Raw genomic sequence first — 23,632 nt, 5'->3', positions numbered from 1 at the left:
CAATAGATTACAAACATAATAATAATTGGGGGGGAGGTTTGACACAGACAGAAATAGAATGTGTGTTACAAACGTCTGTAGACGTATCTAACCAACTGTGGGAAATCTTGGGGAAAAGCTAAATAGGATCAAACCTAGTTAGCATCTGGATGGGAAATCATCAAGAAATCTCAGGTTTGTAGGCTAGATTGGAAAAATGCTAGGAAACTGCAAACATATCCCAGAAGAAGGCAGTAGCAAAGCATTTCTGGACTATTATCAGTAAAATCACTATTGTCACAAGGTCTGCTGGATACATTAGTATTGTCAAGTAGCCTGCAAATTACAGCCATTCATTTAGTGACTGTTTGAAGTTACAATAGCATTGGAAAAGCTGGCTTGACCCTTTTTCACACTTATGTTCACTGGAGCCTCCCCATGGTCACGTGACCGAAATTGAGATGCTTGGCAGCTGAGTCATATTTATGTTGTTGCAGGGTCCCAGTCAGGTGATCCCCTTTTTTCAACTTTCTGTAAGCAATGTCAATAGGAAAGTCACACAACAACTGTGTTACTAACTTACCAAAGGAAGTGACTCACTTAACAACTGTGGCAAAAAAAGGTCATAAAATGGGCAAAACTCAATTTTGGCAACTGTCCTGCTGAGCAACTGCAAACTTTGGCTCAATTGTAGTTGTAAGACGAGGACTACCTATACAGAATTACTTTTTTCTTTCTCCATTCAGTTTTGAAACTGATATTGCTTTGCTAAGAGGACCTTGCTATCCTACAAAGATACAGAGCATGGGAAACAATAGGAAGAATACAGAAGAACAAAAGGAAGAAAATCACTCAAATTTGAAGCTGAAGACAAGGATGCATTAAGGTTTAGAAACATAAAAGAAACATGAAGAATGGACAGAAATCCTAAGAAAATGGCAACAGGGCTAGGGGCATCAAGAATGGGCAAGACCTATTGTTCTTACTCACCCATAAAACGGCCAAGATAGAGCGCTTTGGGAGAATCAAGTTTGCTGTCCACAAAGACAGAGAACTGATTTACCATGAGAGGATAATAATCCAACTAGATGACAAAGAGAGAAGAGATGAAAGATACATTAAGATGATTCTCTAAAATCAAAAGAGAATTATAGGGACTTGTACATAAATGCTCTCTGTTCATTTCCATTAAAAAGAGAACTCTTAACTGCCCTTTTCTCTACTTAATCAAGAATTATAAACCTATCCCATCAATTTTTTAATCAAGCCCATCCAATGGATAAAAAGCTGTAAATACCTGTGTGTACAAAGTCCTATTGACACGAGTAATATTGATTCTATGTGGCTGCCCATCAGCCACTGAGCGTGTGCTCAAGGTCAAGCTAAAAGGGAAGATCCCCAGTTGATAACGTAGCTGTAGGGTACCTATGAGGAAAGCATTAACATTATAAGATGACCTAGAGTTCAGTTCCTGCACCCTTATGCAGCAGAGTCAGAGGAATATCACCAATACTGAGAACATTGAGAAGACAGCATATACTTTCAGTTTATTAAGTGAAATCCTTCTACATTTAAGAGGTCAAGAACGCTGCTGAATTTGGACAAAAGACCCACCAAGTACTCCATTTTGTTTCCAACATGTCCTTCAGATGCTTCGGGGGAATTAATCCAGGATAAAATTACAATACCTACACAATTTTTAAAATTATCACTGACAATCACCAATTTCTTTTTTATACTTGAAAAAACCCTCTCTAAATATTGACCATCACTGTATTGTATAGCACTGACTTCTATAATATCACAAAAATAGCAGTGGCATATTTTGCACTGTTGGTTAACAGTAAAATCCACTTGGGGGAGGAGGGGTGGAGGAGAGAATTTGTCCAATTCATCCAAGCCTTTAACAATTTGATCAATGTCTGACATGTTAAAATTGAGCCATCACTTGTAAGGTTTACATTTTAATCCAGATTTTCAACCATCTGTTCATTTAGGGCATATTATTTTCTAACTTTCCAATACTCTTTAAGACAAAATGACCAGAGGAATATATCACTGGAGGACCATAGTATTGCTGCACAGTTTCAGTCTATTTCTTAATGTTTCCTAAGGTGGACACTAGGAATTCAGTACGATGTCTTACTGAGAGATCTGCCAACAGCTCCCTGAGGAAAGCCATCATAGAAATAGAACAAAAAGTAAATATAAATATATGTTTTGGGGTGACATTTTTATTACATAAACCACATTTCTTTGGGAATATTACAAGAAATGCAGATTTTTTTCCAATTATTTTCTTTTCAGAGAAAATCCATTAAGAAGCTAATGAAACAGTCACATGTCAAATAATCTTAGTGTTAAAGGTTGATCATTGGGAGTATCCTGATGGAATGTTCTTTTCATTAGGTAAGACGATCTAACATTTTTAAGTGGCATCTCTAAATCATCATGTGAAAACATTCTGAAAGATTTTGGGGGAGGCAATGGGATAGTGCCTCTTTACCAGGATCCTGGAAAGTGAGAAAGGACTCCCATCCTAAGTGCAGTACCAATCTCAGAAGAAGAATGAGGTGTCAATTCCACAAAGCATCTGTGGAAGCTATCCAAGTCATGCTTACCATCCTCACGGATCAAAATGGCCATGAAGTCACGGACAAAGGTGCTGACATAGAGAAGGACTGCAGGGGCTGAACTGGTACGGAAGTTGAGTCCCACTTCCTCCCCTGTCAGATTGTAGCCAGGGAGCGGCTGAAGTGGTTGATGGAGTATGTTGGCAAATTCCTGTACCACATACAAGGGTGTTGTTAGGATATTGTAGCGAACCCACATACCTTCTTCAAAGTAGGCACCAATGTCTGCCAAGAAACAACAAAATAAGGCAACAATTAGGGGAAGGCAAAATCCAAGCCAGGAAAGAACTGCTTCTTTCCACCACCCTTGCTACTCAAGCTCTTCTGCTGCCTTCCCTTTCTTTCTGGCCTTGGTGGCTCTTGAGTTACTTTCCTGCCAGCATAGTCCAGTTTATTCAAAGGACATCAGGCAGGGGAAGGCTGCTGAAGCAAATTACAGTCCTAGCTCTCACCGTGATTGCAGAAAGGTCCTTCAAATGCAGAAACTGTGCAGTTGCACGTGTAATGGCTGTAGTGCTCCCAGCAGATGCCATTATTCTGGCATGGTACCAAGGGGTTTCGACAATGCCCAGTGCAGTTTACCAGAACCCCCTCTGTTTCATTGGCTTTCCCCTCCAAGTTTAGGGTCACCCCATTCATGTGCAAACCTCTTAAGCACCCCAAGAATGGATGCAAGTTGTATTCAGCAGATCCTACAGAGTGAGAAATAAATGGCTGTATTTAAAAACATAGAAACCTAGCTAGCTTAATCAAGTCTATCTGTTGTAACAAGGTTTCAACCAAATATTTTTGAAAAATTCATTGGGTTGGATCCTGAAAGTTTCAAAAAGACCTATCTTCTTCAATATAATCCACTAGGTCTCACCAGACTTCATACACTATTGAATAAGCTTTTGTATTTCTCCTTACCTGAGTGACTCCCATTCTAAGAACAATGATAGGACATTGGGTTTGCTTTTAAAATGTTCCACCTTTCTCAAATTAAGAAAATGCTCCTGTCCAAAATCCTATTAAGCAACTGTTATTCAGTTGATAAAAGGTGGATGTGGACCAACTGTTGGAAGGAGTTTTTTGTCTGATTTACAGACACAATTTCTGATTCACAGATGTTTAAACACTAATAAGCAGAACAAAATGAATTAACTCTTGCCCTAAATATACTGTTGCAATAGAAACACCCAGGACAAATTACAAGATTTTTAAAAAGTAAAAGGACTTGAAATCTACATTGTTCGCACAATGAAAGGAAATTCCAAGATTCAAAATTCTGCACCCAGTAGGTCTTGCTTTGCATCAAGCTCTGCATCTCTGAATATTATTGGGTCTGCTTGCCACAAGGCCTAAAAGTTCCTATCACTACCATAAGCAAAACTGAGGTAAATGAATGATCCAGTTATATTTCTCTAATGGGAAACAGAGAACAATTCTCTTTTTAAACAAGTTACATAACAAGCCTAAACCATTATAGACCTAGATCCTAATTATCCTCTGCAAAGAAGACCCATATGCTTTAGTTTAGCTCAAGGGATCATAGTTTAGTTTAGGGATAATAGTACAATAATAGGTTGTATGAAGTTTTATATTCCTTTCAGAGGATTTGGGCTTTGTTAAAACATGAGTTAAAAATAGCGACTGTCAAGTTATGAACCCTACTACCTTTAGGACCGCAGCGTACTTGACATATCTCTTTTGCTCACTGTTTTTTTTTGTTTGTTTGTTTTTTGGGGGGAAGAGCACTTAATTATCTACATGCTGTCTAGCCTGCTTTAGTTCCTCATAATCCATAGTCTTGGTTCTTCTGCCCTCTACTGCAGGGGTCTCCAACCCCCGGTCCGTGGACTGGCACCGGACCGTGGCATACTAGCAACTGGGCCGCGAAAACAAGTGAAGCCACATCCTCTGGATGCAGACAGTACATGAAACCACGCCCCCTCTGGTCCACAGAAAACACTTTCTCCAAAGAACTGATCCCTGGTGCCCAAAAGGTTGGGGCCCTCTACTCTACTGCTTTAACGTGAGCCAGCTCTTTCAGTCTTTTTAGGCAGATGGCCAAAGAATATACATTTTATGTAGTCAATTAGTTAAAATATTTGTATTATCTTAAAACACAACTTTGAGTGGTTCACAACAACTAAACCCCAGAACTATTTTTAAAAAAACATAAAATTATAAATTGTAAAACAAAAACCTGGTGCCCCAGTCATTCCTTTGAGATCTCTTAACAACCTATCCACTCTATCCCAGTGCCTAGATAAAAAGCCAGGTCCTGATAGCCTTCCAGAAGACTAAAGGAAGTGGGACCTCCAGATCACCTGTGAAAGGCTGTTCCATAAGGCAGCAACAGAAAAGGCAGCTGCCAAGGCTCCACTATATCAGGGGTTCCCAACCCCCGGGCCACAACCTGTTCAGAACTAGGCCGCATAAGCGACAGGCATGTGTGCTTGCATTCCGTTTGTTTGAGCACGCGCACCAGCTGCTTGCATGGAACCATCCCCTCCCTTGCCTCCCTCCCCCCCCCCCCCGCCCCAGTCAGCAAAGCTGGAAAGGTTGGGGACCACTTCACTAGATGGAAAAATGGTTAGGCCTATTCTATCCAGTCTAGTGAGATGGCAAATATTCATAAAGAGAGGCAGTCCTGCAAATAACCTGATTCCATGCTATGTAGAGCTTTAAAGGTGATAACCAGCTATTTGAATTGCACCCAAAGGAAAACTGAGAACTAGTGAAGCTTATGCAAGAGCGCTTTACGTTCAAATTATATAATTACATATAATTATATACATATAATTACATATAATTCATTTACTGAATAATAGATACTGTCTCTTAGGAAACTGCACTCACAATCTGAAATGTGATGTTCTATTAAACAAAATGTCCTTTATAAAGTTATTATTTTGATGTAATTAACCTTCACGGGGTGCTTTAAAAATTTTCTCTCACATACATACTCACATGAACATTCTTACTCACCTACATAGAGTGGTTTAGTGAGGTTCAGATGGATAAAACTCTGGGGCGGAGCTGCTCGGAACACCCAAGGAAACCGGTCAACTTGTAACCGAGCAACTTTGACGTTGATCTCGGCTTTCACTTCATGCCACTCATTATCATTGAAGGGCATCTCTGAGTGCACAGTTAAATTCTCATCCCCATTTCCAATGTTATAAGCAAAGACCAAGTCTTGGGAAGCTATGGAGAAGTGAGAGAACTGAAGAGTTACAGAAACATTTCAAGTCTGCCCAAAAAGAAATCTCTCCTTTAGATATTTATGCCAATGCATGAAAGGCAGTACATTGAGGAGGGTACTGCTTCATTCACTAGCTGAACAAAGTCATTAGTAAAAAAATTCTCAATAGCATCTTAGAAGTATACAGACAAATGTCTTAGGACACTCCTTAAGCATGTCTCCCTTTGTTCCCATAGTTTTTAGGCAGACCTTACGGCTGTAATAAAATTGAATTGAATTGTTCCTATATCCCTAATCTGTCCTACTGCATAACCCACCACTAAGAACATTACAAAGAATCTCTTATTTCAACAATTGGCCTTATTATCAGTGTCATTAACCCTCATTTAGGCAAAAAACAGCTAGAGACAACTTTTAAAAGGTAGTTTCCCCCGCACATGCGTGCTAGTCGTTTCCGACTCTAGGGGCTGGTGCTCATCTCCGTTTCAAAGCCGAAGAGCCAGTGCTTGTCTGAGGACGTCTCCGTGGTCATGTGGCCGGCATGACTAGACGCCAAAGGTGCACAGAACGCTGTTACCTTCCCATTGTAGCGGTCCCTATTTTTCTACTTGCATTAGTTCAAAAGAGACAACTTTACCAGCCTTTATATCAGTCTCTGTGATTTACTGCCAGCCCAACTTTACCAGCCTCTTTGATTTATTGCCAGCCCAACTGCTGATGACTAGCAACACTATTAAAAATATACCAGCAAGACTCTTAGGAGTTGTAATCTCAATGACCTAGTCAATTAAGTCCAAGAACTAATAGAAAAGATGCTACATTGTATTAAAAGCAAAATGTATGCCCCATTGAATCCTAAATTCCATACTGTTGAGCTCCATGCGGATATAGTTCCTCGGGCCGACATTCTCTAGAAAAGTGCCTGTTGGTGCAGCAGTCTTGAAGAAGAAACTGATATCAAGACTGTAATTGACCTTGAAGGTAGGAAAAAGCAAAGCTGTTCCCCTAATGAAGGACACTGTATTCCAGGAGTTGCCTGCAAATCATGAAAAAAATATAATGAGAAAATTTTCATTCCATTGTATTTTAGGTTAAGGGACATTTATTTATGAATGTATAAATGAATGAATGAGTGTATGTATGAATGAATCAATGGATGGATGGATGAAAATTTAGATGGCAGCTCAATTCACTCTGTGATTCCAGGTGGCTTACAAGGATAAAAGCCTAATACAAAAATAAAAAAGCAATATCCACCCACCCCCATTTGCCTTCATGATAACAATTAGAAGAGCTTTATGATGGGCTCTATCCTACCCTGAGGTCCCCAGGCCTGTTGGCAAAACCAGGTTTTCAGGGCCTTGATGCTCCACAAGGAGAAACCACCATGGAGAAGGCCTTTCCTGATCCTACTAGATCAGACATGTCAAATTCACGACGTCACGTGACGTTGCACAACGTATTGGGACAGTTTTGCCATGCCGGCAATGGATGACACGTCCTGCCCGTGGGCTGGGAGCTGACACCCCTGTACTAGATGAACCTCCTTAGAAGAGGGGAGCTATAATTTTCCTTTCTTCCCCATTCTGGTGGATCGGGTAGATGTGACTGGGAAAAGACAATCTTTAAATAACTTGGTCCCAAGGCATTTAAGGGCTTTGAAGGTGACAGCCAGCACTCTGAATTAGACCCAGAAGCAAATTGGCATTGCAGCTCCTGCAGGAGAGTTGACACATGTGCACATTTAGGCCTGCATAAAACTATGCGTTGTGAACCAATTGAAACTTCCAGATATTTCTCAAGGGCAGCCCCATATTGCATATAGAGCATGCTGCAATAGTCAAGACGGGAGATGACGATGAGCAGGGATGGAGCAGAAACATTTTTTTAGTGGTTGTTTGTGTACCTTGGTTGGGGCTGTGATTTAATAATGTTACTGTCAATTTTTCTTCTTTTAAAGGGATGGGGGATTTTTTTAAAAAACAAAACAAAACACCATACAACGTTTAAACACTTTTCTATTGTTTCCCATCAAAAATCAATAGGAAATATCACTGCATTTTTAAAAACATTTGTTGTTGAATTTCACCTGCATAATCTTAAGGTATTCTGTGGGCTACAAAAATGGGGTTGGAAATGGTATACAACCTATAAACCTGAAGACTCCTATCCCAGTTTAAGAGATCCACAGCAAAAGACCATTACATCATTTCCCACTCTGTCCACTACTCACGGTCTCCATAGCAACGCAATGGACCCACATAGAACTGAGCCTCTGATCCAGTGCGGTTTGTATCGCTGACTACAACCTGCGTGACTGGAAGATGGTCTACAAAATTCAGCAGCCCTTTGTCTGCTCGCCTGGAATGGGGAATGATAAACGGACCCCATCATTTATTAGAAATACTCAGTTTCAATTCACAATATATCATCATTCAGAGCCCTTTGAGAAGATGGAACCAAATCTCACCACATCAAGTGTTCAGCATCACAGTTGCAATAGAAAAGGGGATTGGCACAGCTCTTCTCCATGCCACACGCACAACGCCCTAGGCCTGGAGGAGAGCCTCCCCAATAATAATGACGTTCTTCATTTCGTCCCATCCAGAAACTTAGTGGCATCCCAGCTAAGAGAGAACAAGGCAGAATATAAATAAGCTGGAGAGGAAAGTCCCCTGCTGAATCAGACCAAAAGGTGCACCTATTTCTACAGTAGTCATCAAGATATTTTTAAGATGATCACAAATTTGTTGCGAAAAAACATGCTGTTCCTTCAGTTGGTAAATCACATAATTCACATTGCTTTTCTCAATATCACAATTGATTTCATTGTACATTTATTATGTTCCCTTATTTGCCTTTTCCCCCTAAATTAAAAACTTCCAACACTTAGGCCTAGCTGTTCAGATATGATGGGGACTTTCACTCCCAGAATTCCTATCACATCTAGAGGGTGGGAAGGTTTTTTTTAGTAGAGGAAAATCCAGTTTTTAATGAGTTTTTTCAACAACTTTCAGCTTTAGTCATTGGTGTTTACAACAGGGCAAACAGAATTGGATAGGGCATTAAAGCACAATTTTTAGCTGATTAAAAATAAATGAAACATTAATATACCCATTATTTTGCATTCATCCCCATTCTTAGTAATTCCTAACATGGAATATATTTCATTTTTCTTCTCTTCATACTGTGTTAATGTTTCACTGAGCTATTCAGAATTCCAAGTTCTCTTTCCAGTCCTATCTTTTCTTATCCATACTGCCAAATTTTGTGACTTATTTATTTATTTTATTGGATTTGTATACCGCCCTATTCCCGTAGGACTCAGGGCGGTTTACAGGGCAGTTAAAACCATGAATACAAAAAATTAAAAACAATTAATACAATTAATTAGGAGATATGTGAAATATGCTTTGAGTGTCCCCTCACCTTTCTTTCAGCTCAAAAGCAAAGTAAGTTGTCCAAAATAAAGAGTTTTAATCAATTCTCAATATATATTCCTAACCCCAACAGGAGATGATATATGTACCTCCAGGGTGAGCTGGGGAATCTTTGGTGCTCCTTGAGCTTGCTTGTTTGCTTGTAGATGTTTTTTACCAACTAGGTAACATCATCTGAGTATTAGGTTTGTTCTCTAATGAGTTTCCTAGCCCCCCAGGGAGTAAGGGAGCTAACACCACACTCACTAGAACTGATGATGTTATCTAATTGAGCAATGAAATGCCAGTAAACAGTCAAGCTTGGAGGGCAGCAAGGAATCCAAATATATTCCCAGCTCTTGGCTCATAGCTTGTGTGCAAATCCACACCAACCATAAAATGAAAGAATGTCATACATACTCACTCTGGCTATTGAGTAGGCGAGAGAAGTAACAGTGGAATTCAATTTGCTGCTCACAGTACTCAGAGGCATTTGCCAGGGCTGATACTTCCCCCCATGATGCATTCCAGTAGTCAACTGTGCCCAGGAAAGGCCTTTCTGGGCTGTAACCTGATACTTTTGTGAGCCAGTGACGATTGTGACGAACAATGGTCCATGCACGGTCTTCTGGAAAGTACAAGTGGATAGGCAACAGTTCAAACTGAGGATCACCTGCATCTAGTTGAAAGATGTTCAGATGTATTTACTTCAAATCCCAGAATTCCCAGACAGAATGGGCATTACTGAAAAATTTGGGAGGTGATGTCTACACATCTAGAGATTGCCTGAAAATTAAGCATTTACCAGATACAACTGCCGCTTCTCTCTTTCACGTTTCTGATGGCAGTTGAATAAATTTCCCAAATTTAATTAGAACCAATCTCCAAATCTCTAGGAGAAAGGTTTCTAGAGCATATGTATTCTAAACAGCAATTCAATGTCCCATCCATTACCCGTACCTCTCATATCACAATAAACAGTAAAAGGTTTGAGGGGTCCACTGCCATCTGGATCAATGGTGTAGTTCCCAGACACTTTTCCCCTGATTCGATAAGCTTCACAGCTTTCCTTGTAAACAGCTGAAAAAGAAAGAAGGAAGTGAAAAAGCTATCCATGTTCAGAAGCCCTTTAAATTCTCCCTCACTCGCCCCAACAGGCTCACGAGTATGGCAGGTCTCCCCCATGTAACCCGTCAAGTCACAGATACAAGTGAAGTCATCCCAGGATTGGATGCATCGACTGCCATGTTCACACATGTTGGGGGTACACCTGGGACAAAAGAAAAAGCAAGTTATCACTGGAACACATCTGCCTGCACAGATCTAGGTTTTTGAGAAATGTGGCTCCTTTTTTCTGATCCATATGCAGGACACTTCTTCAAAAAATTTCAAATGTTATAAAATGTCCAGCTGTCTATTACATGTGCTACAAACTTAAAACTGCCCCTACTTTACTGATTTTCAACATTCCTTCCCCATGAACATTTAACATTATGCAGATTCTGGTCTTTATTATTTCTATTTCATCAATCATGGCATCATTAACTATATTTTTTTTGTTCTTTCTTTACTACCGTATTTGGCATCTTACTAGAAAAGACAGTTATTACTTTATCTTTTCGTATATCTGTTTTCCATCGCATTTTATTATTAGTTTGAACTATGTAAGATCTTTGTATTTCATGCTTTTGATTAGCTGAACAAGTCTTTCTGTCCACTTTACCTCGTGTGTCAAAAGGACATCAAGTTGTGCAAGTTTTTTGTCTCAGTGACAACTACCGTATAACAGTTTTGAAATCTTGTTAACAGTCATCTTGTTTGAAATATTATCTCATTAACAACTGAGCTGATGAACTATTATCCAATCCAAAAGTATTCTGTTTTTGACAACACAAGTGCCTCTGTAACTATCTGCCTTGAGAGCAACTATTATCCTACCACCACAGCCATGGAGTTCCAGGGAGCAGCTAAGTACTACATAAAGAAATTCTTTAGGATTTCTACAAAACTGAAACGTATTTGTCTCTTACCTTTATTTCACCTAACTCAGAGCAGCACAGAGAAGGCTCCTAATTTTATTTATAGAGTTTTGTCATGCTCCAGACAAACTAGCCTATGCTGGCATTGGCAAGACTGAAACTTGCTTAGATTCAACAACAGTGACCTACATCCTATAAGATTATTCTCTAGCCATATGAATGCTACAGATTAGATGAGTTTCTTGAATCTCTCATTTTCACCATCATTTAAGACCCAACTGTGCCCACCCAGATTTTGCTTCTCACAAACTGTTAGGCATATGGTGATAGCCTACAATGTTGGGTTGAAAATATATTAACCATGATAATGTGACTTTAAGATGTTAATTGGCCAATGGGTGTGTAAGTGTTTGCATGACCATAAGAGGGAGCTAGGAACGTAGCTTCTTTCTCTCTGAATTCACTGCTCTCTACTATTACTGTTTTTGCTCTGTTTTGCTGTACTGTTGGTTTACTACTGTGATAAACCTGTACAACTGTGTATTTGACCTCTGGACCGGTAAGAAGACTTTGTATTTTGGATTACTCCTTGGACTGTTGCTATTGTGTATGACCTGGACTGTTTATTTTTGACTGTGCATTTTTGTTTTTACACCACCTCAAAAGTAAAATACTTTTTGCGTTTACAACTCAGTGTACTCTTGTGGTTACTGTGTGACTCTTACTGCTCTCAGTACCCTTCCTTGTCTGTGCAACTCTTTGGTAGCACAAGGAGACCTCTGCACAACAATCCTTAACACAAACATACCTGTCTGTGATGCCACACACGTTGAAGTACACCTCAAAGTACTTGCCAAGCCGATGCTGACGAACCATGTCCAACTCTATTGGCTGAAAATCAACAGTGACCATTTGCATGCAGCCATGAAAAGCTGTCTGATTGGACAGGCAGCCAGTTCGTAGTGCTGGTCTGGGGCACCCTATGGAACATCATATGCATAAGAAAGAGATGCATAAGAAAGAGATACAGAGATTATATTTATCTCAGTGGATTAGGTCCATATTAATTTGTATTTAACAAACAATGAACCTCGGAGGGGGGGGGGAACGGGACACTGTGGTTCTCCTATAAAACCATATCCAGACAATGAAACCAAATGTTTTGCTGAAGTGAAACCCCACCCCCATGATTTTCAATTAATCATTAGGGTTGTTCAATGCTTTTGCCTTGAATGCAAAAGAGCTCTTTAGAGTATGTGAGAGCACAAATATAGCATTATCTATTTGCAACTCTTTAAAAAGATAAGCTTTTTCCTAGGAACAAATAATATCATAGTTTATTCTTATCACTCGGCAATGCAATTCAGTTCACAAATCTGCTTTCCATCAACCTGACATTATTAAAATACTGTACTTTCAGGCTTAACCATCCAGTAATTCCAATTTAAAGCTTTAATTTAAAATCAAACGAAGTATTGATTCTGAAAATCCAAATGCTAAATTGTGCAAAATTGGCATGCATACCTAACAAGGTTGCTCTCTATATCTGGAATGTTTTATTATTTCTTTTAATGTTTATCTTTGAAATCATTATATTTACAAAACCCACTCCTAAAACAGAGAGAAGCTACTGCAAATTGTAAAACATCTTAGGTTAAGTCTTCCCATTTCAACGTTCAGCAGATGTATAAGATTTCAAGTCTCACAGACAAAAGGATCTATAGGTCTAAGGAAGTTCATCTGAGCCTTTTCCCCCATAATCTGTTAACAATTTACTATTTACCTCCAAAAAAGTACTGTTTACCAGTACGCAACTGGATGTCTCGGTCAACACGGAAGCTGGCATCATTCTGATTATCAATAGAGATAACAGCTGAGGATTCTCCTACTATCAAGGACACTGAGTGCCAAAAACCATCATTAAGACGATATCCTAAGAAATTAAGAACAAGTGATAGGATTATGAATAAACTGGCCAGATCTTAAGATTCCCTGCCCCCCACTAAAGCCACAGACTTTAAGATCCAAAAAGCCTGTCCCACGCAAAAACCTGGTTTCCTTGAGTTTGCTAACTATTGTGCTTTTTGTCTATTATAAGAAATATATACTTTAAAGATTAGCTATAATGCACTATCCTCACTGTATTGGTAAGCCATCATTTTGCACTTTCACTTCACAAGAACTGCAAAGATTATAAGCGGTTTTGCATGCCTAGAATGGTATCCAAGAGCCATTTGCCTAACAAGCTTAATCACAGAGAGCTAGTATCTCATATAAATAGCCTAATAGTCAATAGCAAGACCGAAAGGGATTCATCTTGGATCCGAACAGATCTGATTTAGGCAGTGAAATGAATACTACAAGCTAATTATAATTTTTAAATATCTGAGTTTCTTTGGGAATGTTATCTCATTTTATATTACACTTCCCGTGGCTATACAGGATATATAGAAATGGGGTGGGAAAAGTCAAAATAGGTTAAGGTGTAGACACAACAGATTTTAGAAGAGAATACAGCTGGAAGGGACCTAGGTGGTCTTCAGGTCCAGCCCGCTGCTCAAGCAGGAGAAACTATACCATCTCAGACAAGTGACTGTCTAGCCTCTTCTTAAAAATCTCCAGTGATGGAGTGCCCACGATTTCTGAGGGCAAGCTATTCCATTGGTTAATTGTCCTCACTGTCAGGAAGTTTCTCCTTGTATATGTGTGTGTGTGTATATAAATTTAAAGAAAAAATTAAAAGAATAGAAACAAATCTTTATCTGAAAGAGAAAGTAAGGAAAGTAAAGAAAATACAAAGAAATAAAGAGAAGGAAGGGGGGAGAGAAGGGGAGGGGAGAGGAGAGAAGAAAGAAAGTGAAAAAAGTACAAAGAAATAAAGAGAAGGGAGGAAGTGAGAGGAGGAGGGGGAAGGAGAGGAGAGGAGAAAAAGAAAATGGTTTCTGGTCTTCTTAACAACAGTTACGAGTACATTTATGTTTTACCATCTTTCTCTAAAGTTACAACATAATTTCTATCTTTCCATAGTCTATCCTTTCTAATCATTAAAGCCATAAAATATTTCATTTTTTTCAGTCAAAAACCTAAAAGGGGTTTCTAGTCACTATTAAGTATAGTTATTGGCTTGGAGTTACTACTAAATGTAGTTAGGTTCTGTCTTTAGGCCTAGTGCTCTTCAACATTTTTATAAATGATTCAAATAAAGAGACAAAAGGAGAACTCATCAAATTTCAGAAGACACTGAGCTGGGGAGACTAGCCAACACTTTAGAAGATAAGCTTAAGGTCCAGAATTAAACACTGGTCTCTAGTCAACAAAGTATAATCCACTCGTAAGAAAAATAATGTTTTACACTTAGGCAAGAAAACCAAATGTATAGAATACATGCTACTTGGCTCAATAACAGTAACTGTGAATAACAGTCCTAGTGAATAACCACTTAAATATGAGCCAGCAATGTGCAGCTGCTGCCAAAAAAAGCCAATACAGTCCTAAGTTGCATTAACAGAGAATCAAGGTCACATGAAATGCTAGTACTGCTTTATACTGCTTTGGAAAGACCACACTTGGGAGTACTGCAGTTTTGGCACCACAATACAAAAAAGCTGTTGAGATTCTAGAAAAAATGCACAGAAAAGCAACAAAGATGATTAAGGACCTGGAGACTAAAACATACAAAGAATAATTGCAGGAACTAGGAAAGTCTAGTCTAATAAACAGAAAGATTGGGGGTGAAATTATAGCAGTATTCCAATATTTGAGGGGCTATCACAGAGAGGATCAACTTATTCCCCAAAGCATCAGAGCAGGATAAGAAGTAAGGATAAAGATTTATATGAAGCAGAGATCCAATCTAGAACTAGAGAACTTTCCTGACAATGAGAACAATAAACCAAAGAAACAGCTTGCCTTCAAAAGTTGTGGGTGCTCCATTCCTGGAGCTTTTAAAGAAGACTGGATAGCCATTGGTCTGAAATGGTACAGGGTCTCTTGCTTGAACAGGGGGTTGGACTAGCAGGGTCCTTCCAACTCTGTTACTCTGTACTGTGAATTCTAACCAAACAAGTCAATTTTGCAATCTTTGCTAACACCAGCTATTCCTTTTCTGTGGGTATTTCAGAATCTTTCCATTTTTGTACATATAATAATCTTGCAGCACTTATCTTATAAAGCAGAGATTTCCAAGCTTTTTTTCCAAGGTGGAAAAATATCAGGAAATGCAGGCTCTGAGCCACTTTGTGCCATACCAGAATACGTAGTACGTGTACATACATACACACGCAAAACCAATTCAAAATCTAATTGAAGAAATCTGCTTTCTAATTCCTACCATAATTCAAGTAGCATTAATTTAAAAATATGCATGTAACCGAACTTGTTTTTCTAATTTATTAAAACATACAGCAGATTAAAGTTTGTAATTGTTCTTAAATAAATTATATTAGTCATTTTGTAGCTTTTTGTGCTGCAGCTCTGTAGGAACCATAACTTCCTGAATTTCCAGCCGGCACAGCCATTTTAAGAGTGCTCTAGAAATAAGGAGAAAAGTTGAGAAAATGGTTGTCTAAAACATATTGACCTTTGTCATATAACTTCATTTCCACTGCAGACAGCAATAAGAAAAGCCCAGTTTGAAATATACAAACACTGGCTCAAAGCTAGATTGAAAAACTTTTTTTTTAAAAAAAGCAGAAGACGGGCAAATCATAGTCAATTTATTTTCAAGTAAACTGCATGAATATATTAATAAAATCCTCAGGATATCAATCTGACTTGAAAATACTTTAATATTTTCCAGTTTCTCCCTTAAAATTATCAATGGCAGAAACCCAAGACCTGATCAGAATTAAATACTTACATCAGTCAGAGACTGTTTCAACTGGAGTAAGTAAATACAATACAAGCCATCTTTTGCAGAAGCCATCTTATTAGAGAGAGAATACAACAGGAATAGGAAATGCATCACAGGAACAATAGTGATGAATCATAGAGTAGCAATGTGACACAGGAAACAAATATAATAGAGATGAATGATAGAGCTGCATATAAAACACCTGTAACATCTTCCCCTTTCCATGTTAACCAAACAACATAGTGAAATTTTGGATGAAAACTAGCAACAACACTTCCTATAAGTTAAGTCTTTTGGGTGCTTGTGAACGTCTACCATTATGGGTAAAGACTGGTCCTCTTTTTACTAAGAGTTTCTCTGACCTCGCTGAGGTTGCTGGGCTCTAATGACCATTTAGTGCGATATTCTGTGTCTGATTGCTGTCAAGTATACTGGCTCGCTCACGACTATCATTAACATTGGTCTGTGGAATCAATACTGTGCGTTCACTATTGTCAGTGGTTAAGTGTGGCCTGGTAAATACCAGGTGAGTCAGGCTTGTCCACTGGATATGGAGAATCTAGATGCTCAGCCACACGCAGATCCATACAATTGCAACGATAAGAGTCCACTAGATAGGAGCGTGATGCTACCTTTTGTAAACAGATACCCATTTTCCACCAACCTGTTCCATCTCCAGGCATCAGTTTCATACAGACTCGTTTTCCAATATTCAATTCTGGCAAATCTCTGGCTGATTTGTCATATCTTGCATTTAATACTTGTTTCTTAAGCATTAACTTTTCTGGCACACCTTGTAACACAGAGGGCTCAAGCAACTTACTTGCCACTGGTAAGGAGATCCTTAGTCTCCTTGACATCAGTCTCTGTGCCGGACTACTGTCCATGTCCTCGGCTGGAGTATGGCCTTTACCATCACTTTGCACTTTCTTGCATAAATTCTTAACAATCTTCACAGCTGATTCAGCTTTGCCATTAGCTTGTGGATGACTGATGAGGTCACATGCTCAAACTCCCACTCAGTGGCAAATTTCCTAAATTGTAGAACTGAGGGCCATTATCAGAGATCACTTTCCATGATGTGCAAACTGAGCTTTGCATTTCTTAATGGTAGTTTCAGCAGACAAGTCAGGAAGAAGTTCAATTTCCCAAAAGTCTTAATAATGATCAACTAATATCAGGTACTGTTTTCCTGCATAGTTGAACAAATCTATATCGGTGGTCTGCCAAGGACATGAGAGTATCTCATGTGACATCATGGTTTCTTTTTGTTGCAAATGTGCATATACATTGCAAATAGGACAATTGCTAACAAAGTCTTTGATTTTGCCTTGGATGTTAAGCCAGTAAAGAGTATACAAGCTTGTCTGTAGTATGCCTCACTCCCAATGTGGCTTGAGTGTATGAGCAATAACATCTCTGCTCTCAGTGACTTTGGCACTATGACTCTTGGACCTTGGTACAAGATACCATCTTGTACGCTGATCTCATCTCTGCTCTGGGTATCACTGATATCTTTCAAGTCCTGGCTTGTAGACAACGTTGAGGTTGTAATGCTGCAGTGTAAGCATCATGCTCTGCAAACACTTGGGGGCACACAAAAGAGGCTTCTTGAATATGGCTATTAGCAACTTGTATCAGTTTGAGCTGTGATTGTATCCCGGCCACAAAGATAATGATGGAAATACTGGCAGGTAAATACAATACTTAAACATTCCTTTTCGATTTGAGCGTGATTTAGCTCTGCAGATGAAAAAGCCCTGGATGCATATGTAACTGGCTGACCTTCTTGCAAGAGGCAACATCCTAGGCCAGGGGTGGGCTCAGGATGGCTCAGGAATTCTGGGAGTTGAAGTTCACAAGTCATAAAAGAGCCAGGGTTCCCCACCCCTGGTCTAGGCCATTTTTGCTTAAGTCACTTTGAATTGTAACAGGCTTTGTGACATCATAATATTTCAACACTGGGGAAGTGGTGATCAAGCGTTTTATCTCCTTTACTGCCTGGTCATGCTTGGGAAGCCAGTGCCAAATCTTTGTCCAGAAGACGTCTCAATGACTGACACACCTCAGACAGGTGCAGCAGGAATTTTGATAAGTATGTGACAAAACCGATAAATCTCTACATCGATCTGGCATTGGCAGGTGATGGCATGTCCACAAAGGGTCTAATCTTATCTGGGTCAGGTTTCAAGCCTTGTGAAGACAGGATATGTCCATGGAAACGGACAAAATGCACCTTGAACTGCAATTTCTTTGCACTGAGCCTCAGCATCATCTGCCTACAACAGTCTAGTAGTGCTATTAGCTTCTCATCATGGTCATGCTCAGCTTCTTCATCTGTATCACTACAGCCAACTGTAAGTGTGTAATCAACTATTGGCTCAATTCCACTGAGCCACTTAATAGTTCATGCTGCTTTCATTGATACACCTCTGGTGCCACAGAGGCTCCAAAGAGTAGTTTACACCATCTCTTTCTGCCCCCAAAAGTCCAGTATGTGGTCATGTAGCTACTCTTTTCATCCAGTTTGCACTGTAAAAAGGCATCTCTGGCATCAACAAGTGCCAAAACCAGTGCTTTGGGTAGTTTGTGCAAAATGTCATCAAGTGTTGGCATTAGGTAGTGTGACCATTTCAGGGCCTTATTCAGAAACTTGGGATCAATGCAGATTCTTATCTTCTGAGGCTTCCTAATAACTATGTTGCTTATCCAATCAATAGGCTCAGATACTGAAGTAATATATCCTTCAGCTTCATACTTGTCCAGTTGCACTTTGACCTGTGGCTTAATGGTATGGGGCACATTGTACTGGTGAAATGGCAGGGTCAGGTTCAAAGTGAACCTCTCCTGGAACAGATACTATGGGGCTCTCAAACACCTCATTGTAGGTTTGGAGGATTTGCTATTTTGTCAGTGGCCTTGCCAAGGATTTTGAGGGGTTCATCTCAACATTGTGTAACTCAGCCAGAATGGTAAACTACATCAAACCCAAACACTCACATGCTGACCCAGACAATAGAGGTTTCTGATTGGCTTCCACAGATTTAAGTATGTGGATACCCACATGTATGCTGCATTCCACTTGGAAAACTCCCAATGATTTCTTTAGTTTCTCTGAATATAACTTCAGTTTGGTGCTACTAGGCTGAAGAGGTACCTCAGGTGCCAGTTTCATTTTGTCCTTTAAACCCTGACATCACATGTTGCACCTGAGTCCAGCTGGCAGAGTTGGATTATCTTGTTTAATCTGAGATTTATTAACCATTTTTTGCCCTTAGAGCAGAGGTCTCCAACCTTTTTGATTTGGCAGCCTGGAAAGGTAGACAGGCTCCACTACATGCATGCGTGCAAATGGGCCGCGTGCATGCGCAAAAATGAGACCCATGAACGGATGCATAAATGGGCTGCACATGAGCACATGCAAATAGCCGCATGCAAGCACATGTGCACACATGAATGGCCACACATGAGCACATGTGCACATGCAAACAGGGCTGCATGGGCACAAGTGCTGCAAATGGGGTGTCGCTAGTGCTGGTGGAACACTATGGGCCAGTGGGATGCTTGGGGGTGGAGCGGCACTAGCACCAGCAGGATGCTCGGAGGCGCTAGCACTGATGGGACGCTTGGGGGCAGAGTGGCGCTAGCAGTGGCAGGATGCTCAGGGTGGTGCTAACTCCGGTGGGACTCTCAGGGGTGGGGCAGCACTAGCGTCGGGGGGATGCTTGGGGCCACGCTAGCAGCGGTGGGATGCTTGGGGCAGGCGGCGCTAGCGCTGGCGGGATACTTGGGGCAGCACTAGCACTGGCGGGATGCTCAGGGCGGCACTAGTGGTAGTAGGACACTTGGGGCGGGGTGGTGCTAGCACCGGTGGGATGCTCAGAGTGGCGCTAGCACGAGTGTGGGGAAGTGTCCTAGGCCATCCCTTCACACGGCGCAGGGGTTGGGGATCCCTGCCTTAGTTTACAGCAACAGTGCCTTATTTTATGTAAAGAACGATAGAGTTGCATTTAAGGTAAACATAATACCCGTAACATAGACCTAATGAGCAAATACAGAATTGCCCACAATTTCTTGCCAAAAAACTCCTCTCTTCAAACTGCTTTTGTTTAAAAAGAATCAATACAGGATGTTGAGCTACTAATTGCAAAGTTGTCACATTTTGTTCAAACTCTAGGCAAGGCATAACACCCCAAAGAGCCAAGGGATTTATTTTCATATTATGTTTATATATAGAAACAACAGAATCTCTTGCGCTGATTCACGCCACTGATTCATCAAACCAAACACCGAGATTGGATTTAGATATCATCCTATGCCATAAAATTTTAGACTGATTTTAAGCTTTGGGTCCTAATAGAATGAGCCAATTAGCCCATTTCGTAGTTGTATTGATTGTTAGTATTGTGTTAGATTAGTTGTTCAGCTATTATTTATGTTATTTATGTTATTTTGTGGGTTGTTTTATTCTGTTTTTAATTGTTAGCCATCCAGGGTCATGTATCTGAAATTAGCAACCAAATAAATTTAATAAATTAAATAAATAATGCACCTGCACAAAAAAGTACTCATTCTACAATCCATCTCTGATCCAGTTATACATTTTAGTGAATATTTTATATTATTCACTAATAATGACCTCTGATATACAAATTAATTGTGGAGCAGACATCAATTTTTTATTTCTACCCCAAACCACCCCAGCGATGCCCTTGACGTGATGTCCCGTTGCCTGGAGGCGGTCCGGGTCTGGATGGGGAGGAACAGGCTTCGACTCAACCCTGACAAGACTGAGTGGCTGTTCGTGCCGGCATCCCGGGAAATTCCGATTATCCCATCATTGGCCATGGGGGGTGAGCTATTACCCCCCGTAGATAGGGCCCGCAACTTGGGGGTCCTTCTAGATTCACAGCTCTCTTTGGAAGAGCATATTGGAGCTGTGACTAGGGGGGCCTTTGCCCAGGTTCGCCTGGTGCGCCAGTTGCGGCCCTATCTAGACCGGGATGCCTTGCGCACAGTCACTCATGCGTTCGTGACCTCTCGTCTAGACTACTGTAATGCTCTCTACATGGGGCTGCCCTTGAGGTCCACCCGGAGACTCCAGCTGGTGCAGAATGCAGCCGCGCGAGTTGTCTTGGGAGTTTCCCGATACTCCCATGTTACACCTTTGCTCCGCGAGCTGCATTGGCTACCGGTTGCTGTCCGGGTGAGGTTCAAGGTGTTAGTGATGACTTACAAAGCCCTTCATGGCATGGGTCCGGATTACCTATGGCAACACCTGCAGCCGGCGTCAACTTCCCTCCGTCCAGTGCGCTCCCACAGAGCGGGCCTCCTCAGGGTGCCGCCGATCAAAGAATGCCGATTGGTGACCCCCAGGGAGAGAGCGTTCTCTGTGGGCGCGCCAGACCTTTGGAACAGCTTACCGGTTGAGCTCCGGACGGCCCCCGACCTTCGCTCCTTCCGGCGCGATCTCAAAACTCTCTTTTTCGAACAAGCTGGCCTGGTCTGACGGGATGGGGTTGGGTTTTTATAAATAGTTTTAATTGTAATATGTATTAATTTTAAGGGCATAATGTTTAATGGCTTTTTAATTTTTGTATAATATTTTTATTGTGTATTGCCCTGTTCACCGCCCTGAGTCCTTCGGGAGAAGGGCGGTATAGAAATCAAATTATTAAATTAAATTAAATTAAATTTGTGAGAAGATGAAATTGGCATGGGAACTCCCAAGACCAGCCAGTATCTTTGGACAGGAGGCAAGACTTCAGCATCCTTAACAGCCTCTGCTGAAAGCTAGCATAAATACCAAGAAGACAACATTACAACTAAAGCTTTGCTGATCATTAGCCATATACTTCCACCAAATACAACTGTGAGGGTGAATTGGAGAATCTACCCAACCAAGAGAGCTTACCTGCACCAAGGAGAGTTAGTTTCTTATTAAACTGGAAAAATAAAATATCTGCCTTAGATCCCTAATTTTTCCAGTATTCAGGCAAGAAGGAAGCCATCAAACAAGCTGTAATCCACCTTAACTGGAACCAGCACCACCAGCCTCCTTTTCCCCTCTCCTACCTAACACCTTTCCAACGTTAAGAATATACTATGTAACATATTTTGGAGCCTTACCTTGGAGTCCTTTTACTAACTGCAACCCTAATCATCTTTACCTTACTGCCTACCTGCTGCAAATTCCAGCTTCTTGGTTTTGGTTTTGGTTTTCGGCTGAGCAATTGTGACATTGACTTGTCCATCACTCAGGACCATCTCAAGCCATCCTAGGTCATCAGCAAAGGTTGTGTACATAAGCAGCCCTACAACATCCCATGTGCGGAATCTGAAGCTGACTGCCAGCGTATTGCGCCGAGGATATCCAGACACCTGCAAGAAGTTGTTGACCCCAGCAAAGGTAAAGGGGAACAAGAGGTTGTCCCGACAGAAATAGCCCACATGACCCTGAAACAAGAGAGAGAAAGCACAGTGGCATTCACAGAGGAAGGCAAAAGCAAACGGAGAAGGACAGTCCATTATAGAAGGGCCACATGCATTTGCTCCCATATCCATATGCCTTATCTATGGTGGACAATCTGCTGTCTTGGCCACTAAAAATGGCTCTGTTGGGCTCCTTTTAACTAACTATAGAAACATTCCAGAGACTCCACCCAGCACAGTTAGTAAGAAATCTTTCTTTTACATTAAGAAAGAAGACATTAAAACAAAAGATACTACTGTCTTATTGACTTCTGGAAGAAGAGCTTTCAATCCCTTCTTTACTTTCTTGTTCATGCATAGTATTAAGTGGAAGCTGCTTATTGAAACATTCAGCAGTCTTCACCAAGGAATGTATAGTTCCCAATATATCCATTGAGTAGGCCTTGAAATGACAGAAAGCCCCATCCATTTTTCTCACTAGCCAACTGGATCATCCTGATCCTCTAGCCAATAGGAACTGGACTGTTTGGTTGCTGCTTCAATTAATATCAAAAGAAGAAGCAGTCTGGTCCCCACCTGCCCATTCACTAGATAACTGGTTTGCTAACAGCAGCAGCAATTCATCAATTTACAGCCAGTTCTGGGAGGAAAGAGAGAGGGAGGGAGATAATGAAGTTTGTGAGCAAGTGTGAAAGTGTATGGAGCCACAGAGACACATACTCATTTATACACATGCAAAACTCATCAGGCTGTAAAAAAATTACTCCATAGGTGAGCGATGTTATGAGGCATTCAATTATGCACATCATAATCTCTTTCATTTATGTTCAAACAGAGGGATTTATCCAACAGAACTATTACTGCATGCTGAGAACATGGAAAGCCTTGGAAATAGAGGAGCTTAGTAAAAAGGCAAAGAAAAATTTCCCAGAGTTGGGGAGCAATTTCAGGTCTTTTAAAAAATTTAGGTTTAGCATGGATCCACAGCAGAATTCAAATAATGCTTGGGGAAAAAACATACACTTCTGCCAGTAACTGGATCCATCAGACTCTTCTTTAAATTGTCATCTGGCAGTAACTATTCCATCAAGGTACAACAAACAAAGCTGGGAAGTAAGACCACTTTATCATCCTGAGCTGTTGCTTAG

At 40.6% G+C, this 23,632-nt stretch overlaps 1 protein-coding gene across 1 annotated transcript in view; it reads right to left on the bottom strand.

The window, feature by feature from the left end:
• The window catches only part of CNTNAP1 (contactin associated protein 1), a gene marked incomplete at both ends in the record, with an annotated part of 49,564 nt that overhangs the window by 2,275 nt on the left and 23,657 nt on the right, over positions 1-23,632 (bottom strand). Inside the window, 14 exons of the mRNA XM_081346207.1 lie at positions 970-1,063; positions 1,277-1,404; positions 2,601-2,837; positions 3,065-3,304; positions 5,586-5,804; positions 6,671-6,838; positions 8,036-8,163; positions 8,273-8,429; positions 9,646-9,849; positions 10,182-10,301; positions 10,385-10,491; positions 12,009-12,180; positions 12,984-13,133; positions 22,235-22,508. Coding sequence (XP_081202333.1) covers positions 970-1,063; positions 1,277-1,404; positions 2,601-2,837; positions 3,065-3,304; positions 5,586-5,804; positions 6,671-6,838; positions 8,036-8,163; positions 8,273-8,429; positions 9,646-9,849; positions 10,182-10,301; positions 10,385-10,491; positions 12,009-12,180; positions 12,984-13,133; positions 22,235-22,508 — 2,398 coding nt within the window. The remainder of the gene's footprint in view (positions 1-969; positions 1,064-1,276; positions 1,405-2,600; positions 2,838-3,064; positions 3,305-5,585; positions 5,805-6,670; positions 6,839-8,035; positions 8,164-8,272; positions 8,430-9,645; positions 9,850-10,181; positions 10,302-10,384; positions 10,492-12,008; positions 12,181-12,983; positions 13,134-22,234; positions 22,509-23,632) is intronic.

This window comes from Vipera berus, assembly GCF_964194415.1.
Source record: "Vipera berus genome assembly, chromosome: Z".
NCBI lineage: Eukaryota > Metazoa > Chordata > Lepidosauria > Squamata > Viperidae > Vipera > Vipera berus.
Note: the sequence above shows the minus strand (reverse complement) of the source record. Positions and strands in the feature narration are given on the sequence as shown.